Genomic DNA, 25,757 nt, shown 5'->3' with positions numbered 1-25,757 from the left:
TCACACATACACACACAAATCTATTTCGTACTTTTTATACCTGCTACTGATATAAAAGAATGGAACACAAATGTATCACAACTTTAGGTCGGTGGCCTAAAGTTTTGCCTACTCTATATACTGTTAAAATTTTACCATAAAGTCCAGGTGCCCTTTGTCTAAACTAAAATGAAAGCTCCAGCATGGAGATGTGAGAGTCCCGTCAGGGTGCCCTGAAGAGCTGTGTGGTCAGAACATGCCTCAGGATGCACACGTACATTTCTATGTGTCAGAGCTGGGGACGTGGGAGAGGAGGAAAAGCTACTAAGTTGTCACCTCCAGATGCCAGACACCCAGGGGCTGCTGAGACAAGCTCGTTTTTCCAGAGGGCTGCTCTGCACTACAGAAAGGGATTGTCCTTTTTATTTCAAAGTAGAGAACGCTAGACAGAGATGGCTGTCATCGCAGCCTGCCTGCCCTCGGATGCAGGTCTCCCCACGCCTCACTGCGCCGGCCCCCAGGCTCTGCCACAGCACTGCCTTCCCTCGAGTGTTGGATGCTGTTTAAGGGGTGCCTTGCACATCAGCTGTTTTAAAAGAGGGAGCAAAGTAATGACCCGGACTGAGGATGACCAAAAAAGGCAGTATGAGCTTCCCCCTTTATCCTGGCTAAAGAGATGAGGCATTCTCTCTTTCCCACCTCTAGCTTCATTCCTGTTTGCCGTCCTTTTCCCCTAGTCATTTCTATGTGCTAGTTCTTGTTTTATGCTCTTGCACTTATTTTTCTTGGGTTTCCAGCAGTTTCCTCCTGCAGTTTGTCTGGTTTGATGGGGCTTGTTGGAGTGTTCTTTCTCCATCTAAGGCCAAGAGAAAACTGAGTGCACTTTGGGCTGCAGCGGCTGCCTGCTTCAGAGCCACTGACTGACAGATGACATGGGTGGCCATCAGTGGTCTTGATTTCCACGAGGAAGTCAGAGTTTCCTTTTCTGGGCTAGAATGCCAAGGAATGGGACATGGGACAAGAACAAGCATGTAACTACTTCTAACCAAGTGCTTGAGATGAGCGTGGTCATGTTCCCTAACGCTTCAGCGTGACTCTTTCTGCTGGGAAGTAACTGGCCCCAGAGCAGTGGTGTCTCTAGTATAATTATGATGTCATCTTATTCACCACATGATTGCTGGATTGGGTATTGGTGAGGGGAGAGTGTAATGAGCTGGTGTGCAGCAGAGTCAGGCAGAATCCAGAAGTGCTACCATCTTGTTTATTCCCAGGGCTAACTTCACACTCATCTCATTCCCTGCCCCTGTTGGCAGGGGGTCTCTAGGACACTGACTCAGGATCAGCTCTTCTCACCATTTCATCAGCATTTGTAGAACGGAGAGAGGAGTATCTAACTTCCCAGACTTCATGCTGAGTAGCGTAAGGTAGAGGGGCCCAGCAGGACAGCTGTCTCCGTGTTGTTTCCCATGTTAATTCCTTTGCCTAAGATGCCCCCCTTCCCCTCCTCTCTCCATCAGTACCTCTCATTCTACTTCACCTCATGTCTCAAGGCACCACTCAAATGCCACCTCCTCTAGGAAGCCATTACCAGTTTCCCAGCCTGACTCCCCACTCATACACTGAAGTTCTGTCCTCTGACCTTTGCACATGCTCTGTTCATACTGCTGGCAGAGCACTTACTACCTGATCACCCCAAGGGTGCTTACAGCTCATAGACCCCTTCCCAGCACCCAGCACAGGTCTTGGACATAGTAGATCCTCAGAGAATAAAGGGATAGAGGCAAAATGCCTGGGGAAGAGGGCAGTGTGGGCTCCCCGCTGACCACTGGAACCCCAAAGCAGCAGCATGATTCATTCTTTTGGATTCTTTTCAGACACATTCCAAGTCGGGAACAACTGATCTTGTCCGCCTTGATGCTGCTCACATTTTTCTTCTGACTTTAGGCAAAAGAGAGAGGACACCCCCTCCCCAACTCTATAATTGGGAATAGGTTTAAAAGATGGGTTCAAGCGCTTTGAGGTTCTTTCTTTTGATGATTTTTATATTAGAGTGGCTAGGATTAAAGGCATTTGCTACTTTTCTTTTAAGAAATAGAAAACAGAACAAGCCCCCCCCCCCCCGCAACCCCCCTCTCCCCACCGTGCCCCCGAAGTTTCTCTGAAAGAGTCCTCTGCTGCTTCAAAATCATTGTTTCAGCAACGTAAAGAAAGCCTGGCTCCTGACGTCTAGATACACAGTCAAGCAGATGTGTGGCTTGGGGTTTTCCCAAGAAAAGCCCTTCAAGTCTTTCTCCTCCTCAGTGGATCTAAATCTCCTGGTGTCTCTTAAGGGTTCCATCAGAAGCCCTGGTGGGAGCATAAGTGACAGCCTTTCTGGATAGCAGCCTGGCAGTAAATAATTGGAACTTTAAAAAAGGTTCATATTCTTTAGCTCCATAATTCTCCTAGGAGTTTATCCTAAGCACATCATCAGGGATGCAAAGATTGATGTACAAGGATGTTCATCACATTTACTTAAAGTCACTAAATTACTAAAATTCTAAATTTTACTAAATTACTAAAATTTAAATTACTAAATTTCTAACAGTAGGGGAATGGAAGAGAATCTGTCATTAAAATCCTATTTTCAAAAAATATTGAATGATGAGGGAATTCAATCTCATATGATCTCTCTCGCTTAGTGAAAAGAAATACCTCAGATGTTAAACAGTGATTATATCTGTTCTTTCTTTTTTATGCTCTTCAGTATTTTCTAAATTTCTGCAATCACCTACACTGGACACAGATTACTTTAATAATCACAGGAGAAAAAGACCTAATTGCCGCCTGAGTGGCCCGGGACATTCTGAGTGCTGCCATGTCGAGTCCAGTGGGGGAGTGACTTACATTTCAGCTGTGTGAGGCTGGTGGAGTGTCGCCACACAGCTGCAAGTGGCTTCACTTTTAACTCTAACATTACCACCACCACCACCACCACCACCACGCCCTCCAGCTTCTGTTTTATCATTTTTCTTCCTCATCAAATCCCCGAGCAACTTCATCCTCTCCTTTATGTGGAATATCAAGGCCCACCAGAAATTGAAAGTTTTTTTTTTTCTTAAGGTCACATACATATTGTACTTATTCAGGCCTGAGTACCAACAACAAATTATCAAATACAGTCAAGGGAATGATGGCCCAGCTTGGTGTCCAGACTTTAGGTTTCACGATTTGATTTGGAGTGGGAATTTTGAGAAGAGCCTCTAAATTATTTGTTGTCCATTGACTGCTCGGTTCCTTCATCGGGGCACGTAGTTCCTGATGGTAGAACCTAGCGTGGAAATGAACCCATGCCAGCCTTACCCAGCCCACCGCCGCCTCAGGTCCTCCTTTGTAACTCCTGACCCGCCCCTTGTTTCACATGCTGGCTGTGTGTCAGAAGACCATTGTAATTCACAGACAGTTTTCTCCAGATTGAGTGTCCCAATCCTTTCCAACTTTTAAGATTTTTCAGACAGCCAGCTGGTTGTGCTAATTAATGAGTACCTCACACTTTAGGTGCATGACATTCTGAGGGAAAATATGGACTCTGGAATCAGGCATCCTTGGGTTCCTGTTTCAGTTCTATCATTTACCAGCTTCATGATTCCAGCAAGTCACTCACCTTCTCTGAGTGTCAGTTTCATCTAAAACATGAGTATTGAATAAAACAGTAGACATCAAGTACAGTGGTCCCCTGCAGATACCAAAATCCAGGGATGCTCAAGTCCCTTATATGAAATGGCGTAGTACAATGAATACGGTCAGCCATCTGCATCCGTGGGTTTCGCATCCATGGAATTTTGACCCGCAGTTAGTTGAATCTGTAGGTGTGAAACCTGCAGATACAGAGGGCCAACTGTATATACTCAGCATGAGGAGTGACCTTCCTTGCCTTATTGAGCTTAATTCCTTTTCTTCAGAGACCAGAGGATTTAAGCATTTTATTTTCAAGTTGCCTGCCATTAGTTATTTTTGTTATTAATATTTTTGAGAGACCAAACTCATTTCAGGCTCTCTGCAATTAGAAACGTCAGTGAAATCTGTTTAAGCTCCTCAAGTCTTAGAAAGTGGAAGTTCCCATTGCTATATGCGAATGAACAGATGTGGGAAATCTTGAGTCCACTTAGAGCTTGGACTGACATTTGTGATAAGGGTGTTCCATGGACACTTGGGAACATTAAATCACAGCAGCAAAGAGAATGTGACACGAAGGTAGGATTTTTTAGGTTCTTCAGCAACGTTAAAAATGCCACGTTTCCAAATGTGCAATTGGCTTCCTGATTTTTCAGACTAATAAAGCTATCATACGGAGTTGGCTGTTTTCTCTTCACAGTCTCACAGCCAGACACACAACACATTGAAGCTGGGAACAGACCACAGAACCTGCTGGAATCACCTCAACCCTGGGCTTGTCCTTCTCCTGGTGAACTCCAGATCTGGTTTCATGTTGGACTGGATTCTTATGGCTTTACCAATTTTCTGGTTTCAAACCTTCTCTCACCTAATTAGTTATAAAAACTAAGGCCAGGATGGAGTATCTAAGCCCTGATCCTGTTGGAGTTGCTATGCCTTTTTGCTTGTTAGTCAAGTGTTTTTCTAATTTCCGTTTCCTCTGTTTTCTGACAAGGTGTGAGCAGTACCTGGGACACAGGGGTAGCTGGATTTTTAATGATCCATCTTGCAACAAGTTCCCTGTGACAACAAGGACGTGAAATGTTTTAGTAATCCTTCGCCCACACAAAGGGACCCTACTAGGTGCTCACTGAATATCTGTGGAGCTAATAAACGGGATATTATTAAGCAGGCAGATGGAAATTTCTAGCATATGTGAGCCAGACTTCCTATCATATTGCTACTATCACTTAGAAAGTTGACAGTCTTTTTCTAATGGTCGTAAAACTCTTATTAACTTTCTCTCTCTTTCAAGTAGCTTAAAACAATTTATTATGCTTCCGTGGTTCTGTGGGTTGCCTGGCTCCAGCTGGGTGGTTCTCACCTGGGTCTCTCATGTGGTTGCACCAAGACGCCAGCTGGGGTTAGATATACAAGTTGGTCTCTTTACTTCCTTGCCTGGGCCTCTGGTGGGAGGGCTGGAACAGCAGGGACCTGGCAAGGCACATCTACCCATCTAACCATCTCAGTGAATCCGATTCTGCCAGTCACTGCTCTCCCCATATCCCACCACAGCAATTTTATGCCCCAACACACCTCCACAGGACCAGTGAGGTGCTTCCTCACCCTGCATGCGGGATTGATGCAGGAAGGACATGGGCTGAAGGTGTAGAAGGCTGAGAGCCAGGTGGTCAGGGCAGAGGGTGTTTGTCCTTGTGCTTCGACTCACTGGACAACTTTCAGACTCCAAGCATCACCAACTGGTTGCTATTTGGCACCTCTGGGTTGAACAGGCAAGCGAGATTCTCTACCATGGGATTTTTAAGAAGTATTAATGTGCGCTGTGAATTTCTAAAAAGGAAATGTAAATAGTAATAACCACTGAACCCATTTTAATGGCAAGTCTCTCAACTTCTTCCAGAAAGGGAGGCGTGTTCCAACAAATTCATTCACTCACCAATACTTACTGAGCTTCTACTACATGCCAGGCACTGTGCTCAGTGCTCACAAACAGCAGCAGGTCCCGTTCTCTCGAGGCTCAGTAAGAGCATCTTAGGAAAGAGCTGACGACGACTGTGTTGGAATCCTTTAGCTGGGCATAGGACTAGGCTCAGTGGGACTAGATTCAGGTAATACTTTAGGCAACAGCCCACTCTTCTGGTGATCTATACTCAACAACTTTATGTCTCAAGTGCTTTCTTCTCTTTTCCTTTACTCTCTAATCTGGCAATAGCTGACTTGGAAATGAAGACCTATGCTCTGATACCACCTGTGCCATTTATCTTACTTAAATATTCCATTAGTTACTCACTCCCCTGAGCTTGCTTCCTCACCATTTAATTGGGATGAGCAAAGTAACTGTTTAACTTGTTAAATCTGTAAGAGTGATCTAGGCATAGAGTCTTACAGTGAATATCCTAGTGAGCTAGCAAAACCAATTAATGGAAATCCAGAAAGCATTTTGATGCTTTACGTATCTTTTAGGATTTGTAGGCCAGTTGGAACTCTTCTCTTGCTGAGACTTCCATAACCTTACATTTTTAAAGTTCACTGTATATTTGGAACACAGTACATAAATAAAAGTAGGGCCTAGTCTGCCTGTAGATGCTTATTTAACACACACAACTATGCTGGGGCAGGATTTGGGAAAGTAGCTCCCACGGGGGCAGGGACACTGGCTTAATGCAGAGTAGAAAATGGACAAAAACTTCTAGCTAAAGTAGGGAATTATCACCAGTTGTCTGGAAGCAAAACATAAGCTGAGTTTCCAAATCAAGAATTCATACACGTCTTGACCTCTATTGCCCTAATGTGTTTTCTTACTTGAGAAAGCTTTTTTTTGGCCATCCTGAGGCTATTTTTATGTAATGTTCATTACCACTCTTCAGAGGAGAAAAAAGATTGAGAGAAGCAGCGACGTTGCAGGCAGAGGGAACTGTGATTCTTTACGCAGCCTCAGTCTTCAATACATGTCTATGTAGAACTTGAAGAAGTCAGTACTATCATTTTCAGAGTAGATAAGGCGTATTTGAAATTGCCTTGACTCAGCTGTGTGCATGACCCAGTGTGCACAGCCTGTGATCAACACACCAGGCTGCTTGAGGGTCACAACTAGAGTTCACGCAAAGGCTACTCTCTACATAGCTGCTATGCAGATGTCCAGTGCAATCCAAACCCACGCTGAGGTTTTCCTGGGTCTGACAGACATGACGTGACTCCCTCTAACAGGTGATATTTTTGTCTTCTCCACAGAATGTGAATGGCATAAAGTACCATGCTAAGAATGGTCACAGAACACAGATTCGTGTCCGCAAACCATTCAAATGTCGTTGTGGTAAGAGTTACAAGACAGCTCAGGGCCTGCGGCACCACACAATCAATTTCCATCCCCCGGTGTCGGCTGAGATTATCAGGAAGATGCAGCAATAACACGCTGGTCATAACTGTGCCAAGAAATCCTCACCAGCAGTTGCTGATTTTGAAAACAGCCACCTTTTTTCAGGGGGAGCATTCAGCAACCCTTTAAAGAATTAAATGCATGCTTTAAATTTTTTCTGTAATTTTGGAATGATGTAACTTTGTAGAGTTAATGATTTTGTACATTTGCACATGTAATCATCATACCCATTTTCATTACTTTGATATAAGGTGCTAAACAAAAAAAAGCTCTAGGTTCTTCAGCACATTTCCCCAAAAACAAAATAAAATTGAGGGCATGTTGCATATTGTTTAGTTGTATTGCAGTGATATCAACTGGGGGGGTGGAGGGGCTGGCACTGAGATTTTTTTTCCCCAAGATTGTAATGTGATTGAAGTTTTTCAACACATCAACTCACTACGTTCAAAACCAAAATAATACCTTCATCATCCAACTGGTTACCATGCCTTACATAATGGAGTTAGTATTTGTGAGTAGAAAGACTTTAGGTAATGGAAATATAAATAAGAAAGAATGTTTAACATAATATGCTAAAAATATTTTCATATTTAAATAACATACATAAAAGTTGTGCTTTCTGTGTTTTATATTATCTTGCAAATCCTTCTGCCCTTTAAAAAGCTGAAAATCTTGCCATCTGACTCACCAATCACTTTAGTGTTATAAATGGCATTTTTGTACAAAACAGTCTATTCAGTTCACTCATTAACACAAATTTATCGAGTGCCTGCTGGGTGCAAGGGATTCAATTTATGCCTATTGATATCTGCGGACCAAGATACCAGTTTAGTGAAGTACTTTTCCCTGAAATCTGTTAGGAAACACTTTGAAATACTTAAGTGCAAATTTTGTGTGTGTGAAATTTAGTTCTATCTTCATCTTCAGGTGAAGTTTTAAAGCACTTTGTAGTTCTCTATTGCCAACAGACTTAATGTTTTATGTGTTGCCAATTCTTGCAACCACTATCCTAGTAAAGCTGTGAGTTGCAAACAAGAATTAAAATTCCAAGCACGTTTCAAAGAGGAACATTTTTGTTAAGACCCCTGTTGCCTCTTCTTCATGCTCATTGTGTTTTTAGACTTTTTTTACAGGCACTTTTTCCATCACATTGTAGATGTCTGTTCCCATTGGAAATGTCTGTTTAGCTTTATAAAACATTTTGCTGAAATATGAAATTGCGCCTTATTGGAATTAAGTGCTTCTTGCAGCAGGTGGTCAAAGAATGACTAATACATGACCCGTTAGAGTAACCCACGTCTGGACCATTCCCGAGGTTTTTCTCACCAACAATACCATCATGCCTTGAGTGTTCTTTTCTCCCAAGTGCTATTCCTTACACACGAGAGTTTACCAATTGCCTAATTATGCAATGAAAATTGCTTGAAGATGGCTAACTGCCCACAAAACCAGTGAAAAGCAAACAAATTGCTTATAAAATAACTTTCTTCCCATGTTCCCATTTGAAGAAAGTCTTACAGTTGGGAAGCAGGTGTCCCTCCCTCAATTTTTCAGACATTTTGCAAGGATGACAATTTGGTTAGTCAGATGGGTAAGCTTCTATATTCTTAAGTTGTGAATCCCTCATAATGAGGAATTTTAAAGTATTTATAAAGACACTGCCCTCTAAAAATTTCCTCAGATTCTGAAGAGTGGTCTTGGTCCTGAATAAACAGTGTTATCCTGTATGTTTAAAAGGGTGATCCACACACGAGAAGCAACTAGTTGGTGCATAAGAAGGCCCTACTTGGCTATTTCATACCTACCTACAATTGACCAAAATTTTTTAGGCCAGCAATTATTATTTAGCTTCGCTCCTTCTAGTGCAAGAAACTATAGGCTGGGTCAGTAGTTCAATAGCTAAACAGTCATAAAAGAGTCATTGTGCATGTTAAATTTCTTTCAACTATAAAACAAATTCCAATTTCTATTTACTTATTCATTGTGACAGTATTACTAAACAGGTAAGGATGGGAATATTTTGTTATACCGTGTATAGTGAATGTATTGTACTGTGTCTGTGAAAACTGTGCTTTAAATTATATTTTCATATGTTTTGTTGGGGACAGAGCACATTAAGTTTGAAAGCAACAGAGGTTTGTTTTAGAACTGAAGGCAACTTAATGAATCAAAATTCCTGTCAAGAAAAGCTGCTTATAAATGTAAATGAAATCACATTTAAAATAAACTGCCTCTGACCCAAAATAAACATGGCTCTTTATTTTTATTAGCGTCCATTATGATCAGTATTAAGTTTACCACAGAAACCAATATATCCATTCAGTGCCTTGTTCTGTCTTAGGCTGCCTCCTTATTCCTTGATTTTTTTGCTTAGATTAGACTGCATGGCTTTTCTATCAATAATAAATTACTCATCATAAATTTGGGGCCAAAAGCTACTTAGAAATAATTTCTAGGTTAGTAAGATGAACAATCTCATTTCACTGGTGGTGGTACTACTATAATATTCGACGGATACTTTTTGGTTAGCATGGTCCATAGTTATTAACTGATGTAACAAAAATGCTCCTCACGTTGAACATATTTTACCTGGATATATTCTGCTTATGATCTAAGCTGTCAGGAAGCTGAAACACAGAGTCTTCAGTGCCATTGCCTGCCACGCCTGCCATTCCTAACGTCTGGCACCTGACTTCCTAATACTGTTTTGCCCTAGACTCAAAAAACCTTTTTAAAGGATTCCAACAATACGAAAATTCTGCTCCTATAAACAAATACAAGTGACACGATGTGTATGCAGTTCACACATAGCACCCTATAATGCCATCACACTGAATATTAGGTTAACATCTTAGCTAGTTTGCTTAAGACAAGTTTAAATATTTTGATAACTACAAAAGCAGCAAAATCAAGGTCAGTACTTTAAATTCTTAACATTCATATTTTAAAACAGAGAGGAATACAGTTCAGAAATATTTTTTAAAGGCCTAGACCAAAGAAAGATGTTCAAGATGCTAAACTTAATGAAAAACTATCACAAATAAATCTGACAATGAAAGTACCTCCAAAAATGTTTCCTCTTTATGTTAATGAGTACTATACACAGCAGAGACATAACTTAATGAACACACTACTTTGATTTGGGCTTATGAATTACATATTTAAGCACTTACTGAGACTATTTCAAAGTTATACTCTCATCAGGAAAATGTGAAAAAGATACAGATACATTTTCTGTGATTTTATACCACAAACACTACTGTTTAGTAGATCATTTAATATGAAACAATTAGACTGACATATCTTGTTTCATTTTCCCATTAGATAGAAATACAACTTTAAGGTGGCTTAAAAATAATCATTCAGGTTATTCAGTCATAAAATTAGCAAAATCTGCCTTCTAGTAGTTCCTAAAGCAAACATTTCAAATACAAAAAGGATATTTGCTATATTGCAAGCATATGATCTCATTCTGCATGCAGCTCCATTTCTAGAGTAGGTTAAAAAACCACCATTTCATGGGCTGAACTATGGGAGTTTCTGTATTCAAAGAATTACTTTGCAAGACTGTTATGACAAATGCTTTTTATTACATAATATTTAGTAGTCATGCTCAATTAACAAGGTCAACAGAAACTTGTAAATATTCTGCTAAATTACACATTAATCATACATATTTTTTCAGTGCGATAACATTAAAATAATCCCTGTTTCCTTTATTCATATAATTTTGCAAACTGGGGAATAAATAAAGATACAAACACACAAGAACTTCTTTTCTTAAGCAGGTAAGATTAACAGAGGTTAAAATTTATTGATAAGCGAAAGACTGACCCTGACCCTAGTCACACCAAACTCAAAGTAGCTCTTGGTCAGAAAAGTACAGTAGAGGGTACATGGAAGTGATACCTTGTGGTCTCCTTAGTGGTCTATTTGAGGTGATTTTTTTTTAACTGCTAAAGTGTATTATTAACTCATAATAAAAAGTAACTAGTCAAAATTTAAAACATTCTGATCAAAATGGGTCTGCACATGCCTTTCAAACCCCTGCTGGTCATAGTCAGGAGGGAACTGCTCGCTGCACATTGGGCACACCTTCCAGTGACTTTCAACATGTTCTTCAAATTTGCTCTGATCATAGTTGGGAGGGAACATTAATTCACAGAGGGGACACTTCTTGTGAACATCAAAGCTTGAAGAAATAGGAAAATGAAAGAATTACATATTTCTAATAAACAAAGTTCTAACAACTGTAATCTTCAGGATATGAAAAGATTACATTTATCTAGTTAAGCTGATATTCATACTAAACAACTTACCCTCAAAGTCTTCAGTTACTCCAGAAAGCTTTCTGTTTCTAAATGCTTGCTATTGACAATTGTGTAAACTATTTACAAAGCTTTTAAATTTAGTTTTACAATTAGATTAACAAAGAAAAAAACTTTTGTTACAACCCCAAAATACAATCATATTATGTGAAATGAGGCTTAGTAACAAGAATTCTTCAATTTTTATCGAACAGAAAATACCTTTTGTAAAACTATAAAGATTAATATAACAATTTCCTAACAGTGTTCATTCAGTTTAACAACTAAGAGTGTTTATCAGCATTGGTTCTTCAAAGGATCGCATGCATCAGAATCACCTGGAGGGCACATTAAAACACACATTGCTGAGCCCCACACCAAGAGTTTCAGGTTTAGAAGGTCTAAGGTAGGGCCCTGATCATATGCATTTCTAACAAGTTCACAAGGACCATACTTTGAGAACCACTGGTCTATCTCATCCAACTTCTACACAGTAAAGAGAAAAATTACCTGGAATCAAAGCAAAAGCCTGTTCCATGCCCATGTAAATGCTGACTTGGAGGATCAGGAGCAGTGGGCTCAGTCTCATCTTCCTAGGCAAGAAATAATTTTGCAACTTTTGAGAAAAGTGAAACTGTATATAAGTTCCTTGATTAATTCAGTCAAGCATAGTATAAAGAAAATAAGATATACTTTTCAAAATTTTACTTCTATTTAACTAGATTTTAATATAAACATATCTTTGAAATTCTGCCCCCGCCAAAAGCCCCAGTGCATGGTTGTATACACTAGTTGTAAGTCCTTCTAGTTCTTCTATGTGAGCCGCCACCACAGCACGGCAAGTGACAGACAGGCGGTGTGGTTCTGCTACTGGGAAACGAACCCAGGCCTCCAAAGCAGTGAGCACACTGAACCACTAGGCCATCAGGGCAGCTCTGTTTGAAAGTAAATTTTTACAGAATAGTTCTCTATGAACTAAGTCTTACCTTCTTGAAATAGAAAGCAGTAGTATTTAGTGGAATGGAGAGTATGCCACACTTGTATGTGTGAATGAGATCTGCAGGCTTTTTTGAACCTATATGTAGGCGACTTTATCATTCCATACAATAGGTGGCCACTTTCATAAAACTCTTAAGACTGTATTATTTTTCCTACTACTCTCATTTAATAACTTAACTTGCAGGACAGAATGTTCTTTGACAATATACATCCACTGCACAATATACAGAAATTAGAAATAAAGAAATGCCAGTAAAATATGTATGAGTTTACACATGTATGTTCTTGGGCACATACACGGGCAAATCCAACTGGAAAACCATGTTAAAACAAAGCAATGCACGAACAAAAATTAGACTACTGGTGGTGAGCATGATGAAGTATATTCAGAAATTGATAAATAATAAGGTACACCCAAAATTACACAATATTATAAACCATTATGATCTCAATAAAATTACTGGGAAAAAGGCCCCAAAGCAATGCACCAAACTACAGGCCTCATAACTCTGTTGTGAAAGAGTAAAACTCAAAGTTAAATATCTAACAGATTGTCAAGGAACACTCCTAAAAATCTGTAAATCTGAGTTTGAATCTGAAAGAAAACATTGGTTTAGATTTCCATGCCCGCATCCCTGTGGTCACTCATTAGAGGTCTGTAAGTGCGACATCAACAGCCAAACATGGACCCTCCCTTCACATCAACAGCAGCCACATCCTCTAGAGTGCCCACCTGCTTTCTTCCTCTGAGCAGCTCTGCTGGCTGCTCTCACATCACAAACTGAAAGCACATAAACAAGTAGAGCAGGCACTGATGAAAGTCCTTAGTTGCCGGGCAGTCATTGCTGTGGAGCTGCTATTAACGGGCTAAATAGTCAAGTCTGTCACGGGAAGAGGTACCAAAGAAGTCTATGTGGTGTGAAATTCGAAGGAACAAACAAGACACAAATTGAGTTATCTTTTCTTTTTGGGGGGTGGGGGATATCTGGCTATTATTCTAAGGATTATCCCCTCCTGAAAGGTCAAAGAGGTAGTAGAAGACTTTTTTTTCATATTAATCACATGAGGAAATACTTTTGTTTACCTGTGATTCCCTTACGATATAACTAGGCAAGAGAAGTTAGATAACCTAATGGGGGATTGTGAAATTGGGGAATATAAGACAAGTACTTTATATACTTCAAATCTTCAAGTAACTAAAATCCAGACAGCTTTTAAATGGTAGAAACAAAGGGAAGATGGTACAGTAGTTGAATCTGCTAAGCTTAATATGTATGATGGTAAATCTGGATTCCGTGCCACATCTTTACTCTAGCTGCCAGATTTTAGGCCTTCCAGCAACAGTATTTGAAACACTGAATCTGCTTAAACAATTACATATAAAATAATAAAATTTTCTCATTTATCTTTGAAAAAAGAAAAAAATCTTTGAAATTTTGAAATGCTATTTAAGAAAATAATGGGAGAAGATAAAGGAAAGGTCATGATATTCTACTTTTCAATATTCTTGATGACATATTTATAATAAAATACAACTTTCTACGGGCCAAAAATATAATGGAACCAAAAATCTCATAACCTCCTTTCTGTGTTTTATAACAGCTAACAGCTTACACCAATTTACTGCTTCTATGAATCAGCTAACAACAGAACTGGTTGCTAGCTAAGGTGCTAGGCTCAGACCAACCTTTCAGACATGTCAGCCCTGCTTGTAAAATATCTGCAAGGGGAAAAAAAGCAATTGATACTTTTGTTCTTTTTAATTTATACTTTCTAAGCCATATACAACTTGGTAAGGATAACCCTATTATTCTGTATCTTCTACCACCTGATACCTAATAAAAGGGGAAAGGGACTCCAGAGTAGAATTCTAGGCGTTATAATGAGACATAAGTTCTTATGAAACAAGAAATCACCTACTCAGAGAAGAAAACCAGAAAGTATGTAATAAGTTGAGTAGCCAATTCATTAATAAAGTCTCTTGTGATCTTGACATGCAAAAGGACCAGTTCAAATTTTCACTCACAAATACATTTGCTCTATTTTACTCATCAAGCTCAGTTCATTAGTTTCCAAAACCATACTAGATTAAATATAACAAATTAGATTGTGAAGTGAGGCTATTAAGACAGGCTCACTGTCAACAACAAAAAAATGGCTACCGGTAAAAAGAGAGAAGCAGACAAGAACGCAAAACATCCAACAGTATTTCAGCATTGGATCACATAGCTTTCCTATATATACATCTGAAAAGAATGTGAAGACATCATTTAACGTTGATTTTTAAATTAATAACCTTGTGTCATGAAGGCTATGTCAGATATTCTTTAAGAAGGCAGAGAATCATGTATTCTATTTTAAAAAGATTTCCATCCAAAACTTCTAAAATAAGTTTCAGCACTGAAAGTCGTCAGCCCAAAAGAACTTCGAATAGCAAGTTTTAAAGTAACATTACCTACCTAGTATTTTAGTTAAATTGCTAAAAGACTCTTAAAAGCAAATTTTATTGGGAATACCATACTAAAATCTGTTTATGAACAATTCCAAATAATTACATCTTTCTTAAGAAAACAACATTTTTAATAGCACTTTAATCTCTACAAAGGTCTACAGCACCTTACATTGTCATTTACCTTTTAAACAAAGGAAACAAGCTATGGTAACTAAAGCTCTATTTGAAACTCAAAAACTTCTCATTAGATGCCCAACTCAAAATCTAGTCTATAAAAAAAATTCTTTTCTTACCAAACCTTGAACATCTGAAATAGTATTAAAATGGGTTCATCTCTTGGACAATAGGGTTAATCATACTAAATTCAAAATACAATCACGATCATAAAAATACAATTACCACATGATAAAGCAATTCCATTTCCAGGGATATATCCAAAAGAATTGAAAACAGGAACTCAAACAGATATATCTGTACAGCTTTGGTCATAGAAGCATTATTCACAATAGCCAAAAGGTGGAAACAACCCAAATGTCTTACCGATGGATGAATGGATAAACACAATGTGGTAAATACATAAAATGGAATATTGTTTAGCCTAAAAAAGAAGGAAATTCTGACAAATGTTTCAACATGATGAATCTTGAGGATATTATACTAAGTAAAGTGAGCCAGTCACAAAAAGACAAGTACTGAAAGATTCCACTTGTATGAGGTACCTGGAGAAGTCAAATTCATAGAGACAAAGTAGAATGGTGGTTGCCAGGGGATAGAGGGAAGGGGGAATGGGGAGTTTTTTAAGGGGTATAGAGTTTCTGTTTTGCAAGATGAAGAGGGTTCTGGAGACTGGTTGCACAACAATGTGAAAGTACTTAATGCTACAGAAGTGTACACTTAAAAATGGTTAAGATGGTAAATTTTATGTTATGTGTGTTCTACCACAATTAAAAAAAAACACAATCAAGATCAAACTAACAATATACACTCAGGAGCTAATGACTGAGTTATGCCATTTGAATCATCAGGATCCAGACAATGGGACTATATATACTCAGCATCTCCCAAACTGTGTTGTGATTCTACCTGTGCTAGGAATTATTAATTGAAACATTTAGATATCATTTGGGAGTTAGTAATGAATGTCAAGGAGAAAAGGTCTACCACTGAATAAAACTTTTACTAAAGTTGATAAATTATTACTTTAGTTCAAGAGCTTAAGAAATATATTTGCAAAGGCCAAAGTCAACACATAAGAGAAAACAGAGTACCAGTGACTCTGGGTAACTTTTATATAAAACCTTAGTATTAATATTTATCTTTATTCTCTCAAAACTTTGTATTATTAGGTAATATTAGTCAACATTCCCCTTTTTATGAGATGTTACTGTTTAACCTCTGCCTAACATCCACTTCTAGGAATACATCAGGTCAATGAAGGAATATCATTTAACTATAACTATATATTTAAAGGTATTTAAAAATCAGAAAGCAAATAATTTTGCAAGATCTTTATTACTTTTCAAATGTCAGCAATTAAGTAAATATGGACCAAGACCTAAATGTAAGAGCTGGAACCATAAATCCTTAGAAGAAAACACAGGGGCAAATCTTGGATTAGGCAATGGCTTCTGAGACATGACAACAAAAGGTATAAAAGTATAAGCAAAAAAAGAATAAAAAGATAAATTTGACCTTCAGCAAAATTAGAAACTTTTGTGCTGCAAAGGATACCACCAAAAGAGTGAAAAGATAACCCACAGAATGGGAGAAAATCTTTGAAAATCATATATCTGATAAGGGACAATAATCCAATTAAAAAACGGCCGAATGATTGAATGGACACTTTTCCAAAGACAATATACAAATGGTGAACTAGCACATTAAAGATGCTCAACATTATTAGCCAACAGGGAAATGCAAGTCAAATCCACAATGATATGCCACTTCATACCCACATTAGTATGGCCTATAATCAAAACAACAAACAAGTGTGGAGGAGGATGTGGAGAAACTGGAATGCTTACACACTGCTGATGAGAAAGTAAACCTGTGCAGCCACTGTGGAAAGCAATCAGGCAATTCCTCAAAAGGTTAAACATAGAGTCACCATATGAACCAGCAATCCAACTCCTAACTATATACCCCAAAAAACTGAAAAAGGTATTCAAACAAAACTTGTACACAAGTTCACAGCAGCACTATTCACAGTAAACTAGAGTTGGAAACAACCCAAATGTCAATCAACAGTTGAATGGATAAACAAAATATGGTATATCCATTCAAAGGAATATTATTCAGCATTAAAATGGAATGAATTATAGTCTTCATGATAACCATGTATGCATGCTAAAACATGGATGAATCTTGAAAACATTAGGCTAAGTGAAAGAAGCCAGTCACAAAAGACCACATATTATATGATTTGATTTATATGAATGTCCAGAATAGGCAACTTTATAGAGACAGATGGTAGACTGAAAGTTTCCCGGGGTTGGGAGAATAGAGAGGGGAGGTGACCGCTAAAGGGTACAGGGTTTCTTTTTGTGGTGAGGAAAATGTTCTAAAATTGATTGTGGTGATAGTTGCACAACTCTGTGAATATACTAAACACCACTGGATTGTACAGTCACGTGCTGCCTAACGACATTTCAGTCAATGATGGACTGCACACATAACAGTGATCTCATAACATTAGTACCATATAGCCTAGGTGTGTAGTAGGCTATACCATTTAGGTATATACAAGTACACTTTTTGACGTTCACACAATGACAACATCGCCTAACGATGCATTTCTCAGAACAGATCCCCGTCATTAATCGAAGCATGACTGTACTTTAAATAGCGAATTGAATAGTATGTGAATTATTTCTCAATAAAGCTGTTAGCAAAAATTAATTACTTTTCTAAGACAACCTGAACATTAAATAGCTTAGCAGGCAGAAAACAGAAATAATTAAAAGCATTTTTTAACTAAAATCATTAATCATAAATATTTAAACAGCCCCTACTGTATGAAAGGCATTGTACTGTATATTATAGAAAAGGCAAAATCCAGCATTAAGAGATGCCAACCAGAGATCAATATCAGCTGGAAATAAGTGTGTATAAAAAATAAAAATAGTACAGTATGGAATTCACAAAATCCTTTTAAGGAAGGTCAATTTATCTATTTTTTCCTTTGTGGCTTGTACTTTGGGTGTCATATCTAAGAAACCATTGCTTAATCCAACATCACAAAGCCTTCTCTATTTTCTTTTGAATTTTATAGTTTAGCTCTTATATTTAGGTTCAATTTGAGTTAATTTTTATATATAGTATGATGTAGGGACCCAATTTCATTCTTTTGCATACAGATAGCCAACTGTTGCAGCATCGTTTGTTGAAAAGACTATTCTTTCCCCCATTGAAATGTCTTGGCACTCTGATAAAAATGAATTGACTGTTATTATGTACTACTTTTGTAAAAAGAAAACATACTGGCTCTTTTCAAAACAAAATTTTAAAAATATGACAACAGATGACAACAGATGAAAAAGGGCAAAATTTAAGACAGACAAAAACTCAATGCCCCATGACAAATGGGAAACAGACCTTGATTCTGTCAAGCAGTGGTTATCAACAGTTTTGGAGTCACAGCCCCTTTGAGAATCAGAGATCCTTCCGAGAACAAAAGCTAAAAATTCATGAGGGGAAAAAAAAGACAACAAAAATTGTCTGCCTTCAATTTGAGGGTTCATAGTGAAGGATTCCTTCGGAAAGCTGTAAACAAACCACATCAACAGAATGTGTGAGCCTTAGTTTTTCAGAGATATAGGGAAACGGAAAGAAGGAATAAAGCCAGTCTAGGTACAAGGAAAACACTGAACAAAAGCATGAAATCAACCAGAAGGTAGGACGTGTGTTGAAGAGAAAGTAATCCAGCCTGGAATGATGAAGTTTAGGCCAGTGCAACTCAAACTTTGAGCATATAATCACCTAAGGATTTTGTTAAACGCAGTCTGATTCTCAGTAGGTCTGGAGTGGAACCAGATCCTACATTTCTAACAAGCTCCCAGGAGGTAGCAATGCTGTTGGTCCACAAACCATATTTTTGAGTAGCAAGGGTTTCGACTCATGGTTCAAAAAAACTATACAGGAAGCTAGGGCACCACAGCAAACTCAGAGGGATACTATGGGATATTTTTAATTTTCTAAGTTAATTAAATATGGAGAAACACTCCACATTTGTCAGACACCATGTGAACAACTAGTTCAAGATAGCTCAGTTTCAATATTAGATAGCACTACATTCCTTTCAATGACATCTTATCTTTGAGAAGCTAGGTTTTTGGCAGTTGATGAGATATAAAGCATGTGCCTTGTGAAAATCAATGTGAAAGAGGAAATGAAAGGGGCTTGCCCAATCTGACTCCAAGGTTTGAGAAGTCATACAGTGTTCAACAGCCACATACATCCCATTAGCAACCATGGTTAAGAATGAAATTAAAATATGAATTTTTCTTTCAATTCATGTGTATTATTTTTTCAAATGGTTACTACATTTGTTAGGAAATCGTTAAGTATTTCTTTTGGCTTATGGGGTAAAAAAAATTTACTGAGAAGCTAAAGGTGTCATAAACTGAGAAAGTTTGGGAACCTCTGCTTTAGTCTATGTGATAGGTTGATAGGTAGCGAAGACCGCAGCTTCTTTAGCCAAAGTGATGAGGCTCAAATCCTGGCAGTGCTTTCACCAGCAGCGTGATGTGAAGCAAGCCAGTTAATCCGGCTCTCAGTTTCCTCCATTATAAAATAGAGAGAGTAAGAGTTCCTACCTTGTATGACTGCTACAAAGAACAAATGAGTTAATATATTTAAAGAGCTAAGCATTAGCTGGCAAATACAGCTACAGAAATGTTTGTTGCCATCACCATCATCACAATTATGATGTTATATAGTTATCGCAATTATTAGGTAAAAGAGAGTCATAAAAGGCTTTTGATCTGATAGTTGACCACACTTTCCAGAGCAGAAGAGAGGAGAGATGACAGGTGAATGACTGGAGGAGGCTGGAAGAATAGGCTGCCTCAAGCCTGACTCAAAGGTGATGGGTCCTGTGGCTGCTAGTCACTCCCAGGGCAGAGAACTGGAGAAAAGGAACAGGTCAATTCAAATCTTTCTCTATTCTAACTAAAATTACTTACTAAAATACTTCATTTGCAAGTGATTTTTGTTGTTGTAATGACAAGAATCTTTTCAAAAACACAAGGTCTGAATGTACATAAAAATTAGTTTCTGTCTCATGTGAAAAATCTTCTGATTGCAAAATACAGTTACCCACGGTGTGCCTATTAAGAGCCCTTCCATCTTCTTATCAAATGTAAGCGTGTCAGCAAATGAGCACAAGACTCTTACACTGCTTCTCATGGGTTTGCAGGAGGGCAAAGCACACGGATCAGAAAGAACATTCTGCTAATTAAACTGAAGCAGATGACTACAGAAGAGCAGGGCTTGTCACATGGAACATCTGTGCCAAGAATGATCAGATTAAATATGCAAAATGTGAAATAAAGGTGTGAAAATGCAGTAAGATGATACCCTAGACCTTAAACAGGCTACAAAAATTCTGACAGTTTTCCTAATTATTCCCAGTAATGGACATAGGAGGCCAAAAGGCAGGAGGGAAAAATACATTTTTCTCCATTATGGGTGGTGAGCACTAGGGCTAAAACCACGCCTGTCTGAACACTGATCAGTTTCCGCAAAGGTTAATAGCAATTAAATGCAGCAAACTAGATTAAATGAGAAACAGGTCATGATACCCCTATACTTGCAAAGAGCACAATAAAGCATTTCTTGGAAATTCATCTTAATGCACAAGAAATCCAAAAAGAGCTGCTATAAGGACGAAAACCTATTTATTAAATGGTGAAGAAATCTCTAAGTGAAATAAAAATAATGGCATGCTACACAAACTAATTCAATTATCATCAGCATTGTGTTGCTGAGAGATTTTAGACATACTAACGATGTCTAAGAGTATTTCTCTGGGGGCTGGCCTGGTGGTGTAGTGGTTAAGTGGCCACTTCGGTGGCCTGGGTTTTGCAGGTTTGGATCCTGGGTGTGGATGTACACACCACTCATCAAGCCATGCTGTGGTGGCATCGCAGATACAAAATAGAGGAAGACTGGCACAGATGTTAACTTAGGGACAATCTTCCTCAAGCAAAGGAGGAAGACTGGCAACAGATGTTAGCTCAGGGCCAATCTTCCTCACACACACAAAAAAAGGAGTATTTCTCTGAAAAAGAAAACTATCGTACATACACTTCTCTCTTTTTCTAGCTAAAGAGAATAGTCCACCTTAAAATTTAGAGTGGGATATAAATGCTAAAATGAAAAGATGCACACTGAAGCATAACATTGTCATTAACACTGTGCTTCTTCCAGCCTACTACATCTACAATCAAAAGAACATAGTCAATTACTTAGTAAGTGATAATTAAGATTAAACTACCTGTGACTGTATTGCATATTTGAAGGTTGCTAAGACAGTAGATGTTAAAAGTTCTCATCACAAGGGGAAAAAAGTTTGTAACTGTGTGATAATGCATGTTAACTAGACTTCTTGTGGTGATCATTTCACAATATATACAAATATCAAATCATATTGTTTACCTGAAGCTAATATGTCAATTATATCCCAATAAAAAATTCTTTTAAGATTAAACTATCTGCTAACTACAATTTACTGAAGTCATTCTCCAAATTTAATCTTTTAACTTTAGTATTAATCCTAAAGTGTAAGTTTGAAGCATATAAATGGCTGATTTTTCAAATTTAAAGGCAAGCAGGTTTTCCAAAAATCAAGTAAGCAATCAAGTGTACACACAAGCACACACACTCTCTCTTTCCACACATACATAACTCTCTACATAAGACAAAAATAAGAGGGACAGGTTCAGAAAATGGAAATTCAATTTACTTTACTATCCTCAGGGTCTTCTAAATCATCAGGCCGACTAAGGTTTCGAGCAGGTTGGCTGCAGACAACGTTATCTTCCAGTCCCCAAGAGGGTACTCTCACAGGTGGCCTTTGGATTTCATCTGGGTAAAAAGCACCATCTGCTCCATCTGAAATAATTTTGGATAAGTAGGTTGAAACTTGGTACTAAAATTAGAATCTCTGTGTATAGCTATGCTGAATAGGATATAAAGAACAATTTTAGTGCATGAAAAATGATGTCTTCATTTTTAACCCAAGTGATTTTTTACAATAAGCGCTATATGTAATAAACAGACTATTCATTCATGGTGTATCACTTCTAGATGAAGCCAGTTAGTGCTAACTATTAAAAGTGCTTGGTGTAAAATAATGTTTCCATTAGAGTTGATTGTACCAGCAGTTCTCTAATGCCATGAAAATACAAACCAAAAAAACCTCCATATTCAGCTAATGCCAAACCAAAAATATTTTAATAACCTCTTGTTTCCTGTGTTGCGTAAGGATTACCATATCGCAGAACTGGTTGTGTATTTGGCACTGCAGGAACATGACCATTTTGCTCTGGGCATGTGTTGAGACACTGTGAGATCTGCTGAGGACTTTGGGAATTCTGATCTTCCATTTTCCTTTCTGCTTTATTTTCTTGACTCCTTTGAAGTTCCTAAAATTAACAAAAACAAAGGAATTCAAATAAGCAAAGCAATCAAATATTTTATAACAAGGGCAGCATTAAACATTTAGGCAGGGGCAGGCCCTGTGGCCGAGTAGTTAAGTTCGTGTGCTCTTCTTCAGTGGCCCAGGGTTTCACCAGTTCGAATCCTGGGCGCAGACATGGTACCGCTCATTAAGCCATGCTGAGGTGGCGTCCCACGTGCCACAACTAGAAGGACCCACAACTAAAAATACACAACTATGTACCGGGAGGCTTTGGGAGAAAAAAGAAAAATAAAATCTTTAAAAAAAAAAAATTAGCCAAAATATAACAATAAAATTATTTCTCCATTATGTTTCAAGTATACAGTTAGAAAGGCTGCCTCTCAGCTTCTCATAAATGCCCCTTCCACATATAACAAAATCAGAAGGCAGGGTAAGGCCCAATGTATTTTCGAATTTATTTGTGCACAAGAAAATGCCCTTTTTATCAAGCTAATTGAGGGGAAACTGAATCTCTCAGAACTTAGCTATTAATAAAAGTCAAAAGACAAAAAACAGATTGCTTCCCTAGTATATTCTACCAAACATTTAGGAAACTTACTTTTAAAAAATGCTAATCCTGTACATAAACTCTTTTAAAAACTAAAGAAGAAAACACTTCTTAATTACTTTACAAAGCAGGTATTATCCTGATACCAAAACCAAACAATGACATGACAGGAAAACTACAGACCCTATCCCTCATGAATACTGATGCAAAAATCCTTAACTTATTAAGAAATCAAAACCAACAATATTGAAAAATAACATCTCTATGACCAAGTAGGTTTTACTGCAAAAAAAATTTAGTTTAACATCCAAAAATCAATGTAAGTCACTGTGTTCAAAGACTAAAGGAAAAAACCATATAATCATTTCAATGGAAGGAAAAGAAATATTCTATAAAATTCAACAGACATTGATAAATTTAAACATCTCAGCAAATCTGAAATTAAAAGGAACTTCCTTAAACTGATAAAAGACATCTACAAAAACCCACAGTGAAAAACCAAATGATTCTACCTAAGATCAATAATAAGGCAAGGATGTCTGCTCTCAGCACTTCAGCACTGTATAGGAGATTCTAAACAGTGCATTAAAGCAAGATGAAGATAAAGGCAGAGAGACTGGAAAGGAAGAGATAAAGCTGCCTTTACTCACAGAAGACATCATGTATGTGGAGAATCCTAAGGAATCTACTAAAACTAGGAAAACGAATGAATTTAGCAAGGTTGCAATATACAAGGTCAATATATAAAATCAATTGTACACCTGTATGTCAGCAGTACACAATTTAAAAATAAAATTGTGAAATATTCCATTTATAGTAGCATTCATAGATAAAATTAAATACTTAGGAATACATTTAACAGAAGATGTGCAAGGCCTATACACTAAAAACAACAAACATTACTGAGAGAAATGAAAGAAAGCCTCAACAAATAGAGAAATATACTACATTCCTGGACTAGGAAACTTAATATTTTTATGCTATTAATTCACCCCAAATTATCTCTATTGTCAATGCAATCCCAATCAAAATCCCAGTAGGCTTTTGCATAAATTAGCAAGCTGATTCTAAAATGCAGATGGAAATACAAAGGTCCTGGAATAGCCCATTTTTAAAAAGCAGAAGAAAGTTGGGTGACTTACTCAACCTGATTTCAAGACTTATTATAAAGCTATGGTAATCAAGAAAGTATAGTATTGGCATAGGATAAACACATAGATCAGGAGTTGGCAAATTTTTTCCCTAAAAGACCTGATAGCAGACATTTTCAGCTGTGGAAGACACAAAGTCTCTGTCACAACTACTCCAATCAGCCTCTGCTGTTGCAGCCATAGATGGCACCTAAATGATGGGCGTAGCCATGTGCTTTAATAAAACTATATTAACAAAAACAGGCCACAAGATATATTTGGGTCTTGTAAGCCTTAGTTTGCTGATCCCTGATATAAATTAATAAAACAAAAGAGAGAATTCAAAAATATACCCATACTCATAGTCAATTTTCAACAAAGACATAGAAGAAGTAATTCCATGAAAGAAAAGGATGATCTTTTAAACCAACAGGATATCTGTACACAAATGAATTTTGACTACATATCATACACAAAAATTAATTTTAAATAGATCATAAATCTAAACATAAGAGCTAAATCTATAAATCTACAGGAAGAAAAAATAGGAGAAAATCTTTGTAACCTCAGGTTAGGCAAAAATTTCCTAAGATAGGACACAAATAGCATTAAGAAAAACATTGCTAAAGTGTACTACGTCAAATTAGAAGCTTTTGCTCTCCAAAAGATAATATTTTAAAAAATGAAAAGGCAAGCCATAGATTGGGAGAAAATATTTCCAAAATATATATGACAAAGGAATTGTATTTGGAACACATAAAGAACTCTTAAAACCAAACACAACCAAAAAGATAACCCAATAAAAAACAGGTTAAAGATCTGAACAGACACCTCACAAAATATATATCAATGGCCTATAAGCACATGAAAAGATACTCAGCATCACGAGTCATCAGGGAAATTAAAACTAAAACCCATATAATGAGCTAACATGACACACCCACTAGAATGACTAAACTTAAAAACTGACAATACCAAGTACTAGTGAGGCTATGGAGCAACTGGAATGCTCATATACTGCTGGTGGGAATGCAAAATGGTACAGCCACTTTGGAAAACAATTTGGCTGTTTCTTAAAAAGAGACACTGATCATATAAACTAGCAATTCCATTCCTAGGTATCTACTCAAGAAAAATGAAAACCTATATCCACAAAAACTTGTATGGGAATGTTCATAGCAGCATTATTCATAATAGCAAAACATTAGAAATAATCCAAATGTCCATCGCTGGTAAAAGGATTAATGACCATCAACCAGTGAACAGATAAATTCTGCATGACTGCATTTACATGAAATGCCAGAAAAGGTAAAACTGTGATAACAAAGTAAATCATGAGCCAGCCCCGATGGCCTAGTGGTTAAAAGTTCAGCACGCTGCCCTTCAGTAGCCCAGGTTTGGTTCCCAGGTGCAGAAGCATATCACTCATCTGTCAGCAGCCATGCTGTGGTGGTGGCTCACATGGAAGAACTAGAAGCACATACAATAGAATATACAACTGTGTACTGGGGCTTTGGTGGCGGGGGGGGGGGGGGGGGGGGGGAGGGGGCGGAATGTAGCCCAGTGGCATAGTGGTTCGGTTCACATGCTCTGCTCCGGCAGCCGGGAGTTCACAGTTTGGATCCCAGGTGAGGACCTATACACTGCTCGTTAGGCCAGGCTGTGGCAGCA

At 37.9% G+C, this 25,757-nt stretch overlaps 2 protein-coding genes across 4 annotated transcripts in view; one reads left to right on the top strand and one right to left on the bottom strand.

Annotated features, from left to right (window-relative positions):
- The window catches only part of JAZF1 (JAZF zinc finger 1), a 321,212-nt gene extending 311,959 nt beyond the window's left edge, over window positions 1–9,253 (top strand). Inside the window, exon 5 of the mRNA XM_046668768.1 lies at window positions 6,865–9,253. Coding sequence (XP_046524724.1) covers window positions 6,865–7,041 — 177 coding nt within the window. The 3' untranslated portion in view covers window positions 7,042–9,253. The remainder of the gene's footprint in view (window positions 1–6,864) is intronic.
- A 1,324-nt stretch (window positions 9,254–10,577) lies between these two features.
- Window positions 10,578–25,757, bottom strand: part of TAX1BP1 (Tax1 binding protein 1) — a 78,078-nt gene continuing 62,898 nt past the window's right edge. For 2 of the 3 annotated variants that reach the window (XM_046668766.1, XM_046668765.1), the window contains exons 15-18: window positions 22,230–22,413; window positions 21,732–21,880; window positions 11,827–11,909; window positions 10,578–11,201 (exon numbers count right to left, since the gene is read on the bottom strand). In XM_046668766.1, the coding sequence (XP_046524722.1) occupies window positions 11,000–11,201; window positions 11,827–11,909; window positions 21,732–21,880; window positions 22,230–22,413 (618 nt within the window). In that variant the 3' untranslated portion in view covers window positions 10,578–10,999. The remainder of the gene's footprint in view (window positions 11,202–11,826; window positions 11,910–21,731; window positions 21,881–22,229; window positions 22,414–25,757) is intronic. The other variant, XM_046668767.1, reaches the window with a different exon arrangement.

Source organism: Equus quagga, chromosome 8 (assembly GCF_021613505.1).
Source record: "Equus quagga isolate Etosha38 chromosome 8, UCLA_HA_Equagga_1.0, whole genome shotgun sequence".
Lineage (NCBI taxonomy): Eukaryota > Metazoa > Chordata > Mammalia > Perissodactyla > Equidae > Equus > Equus quagga.
Note: the sequence above shows the minus strand (reverse complement) of the source record. Positions and strands in the feature narration are given on the sequence as shown.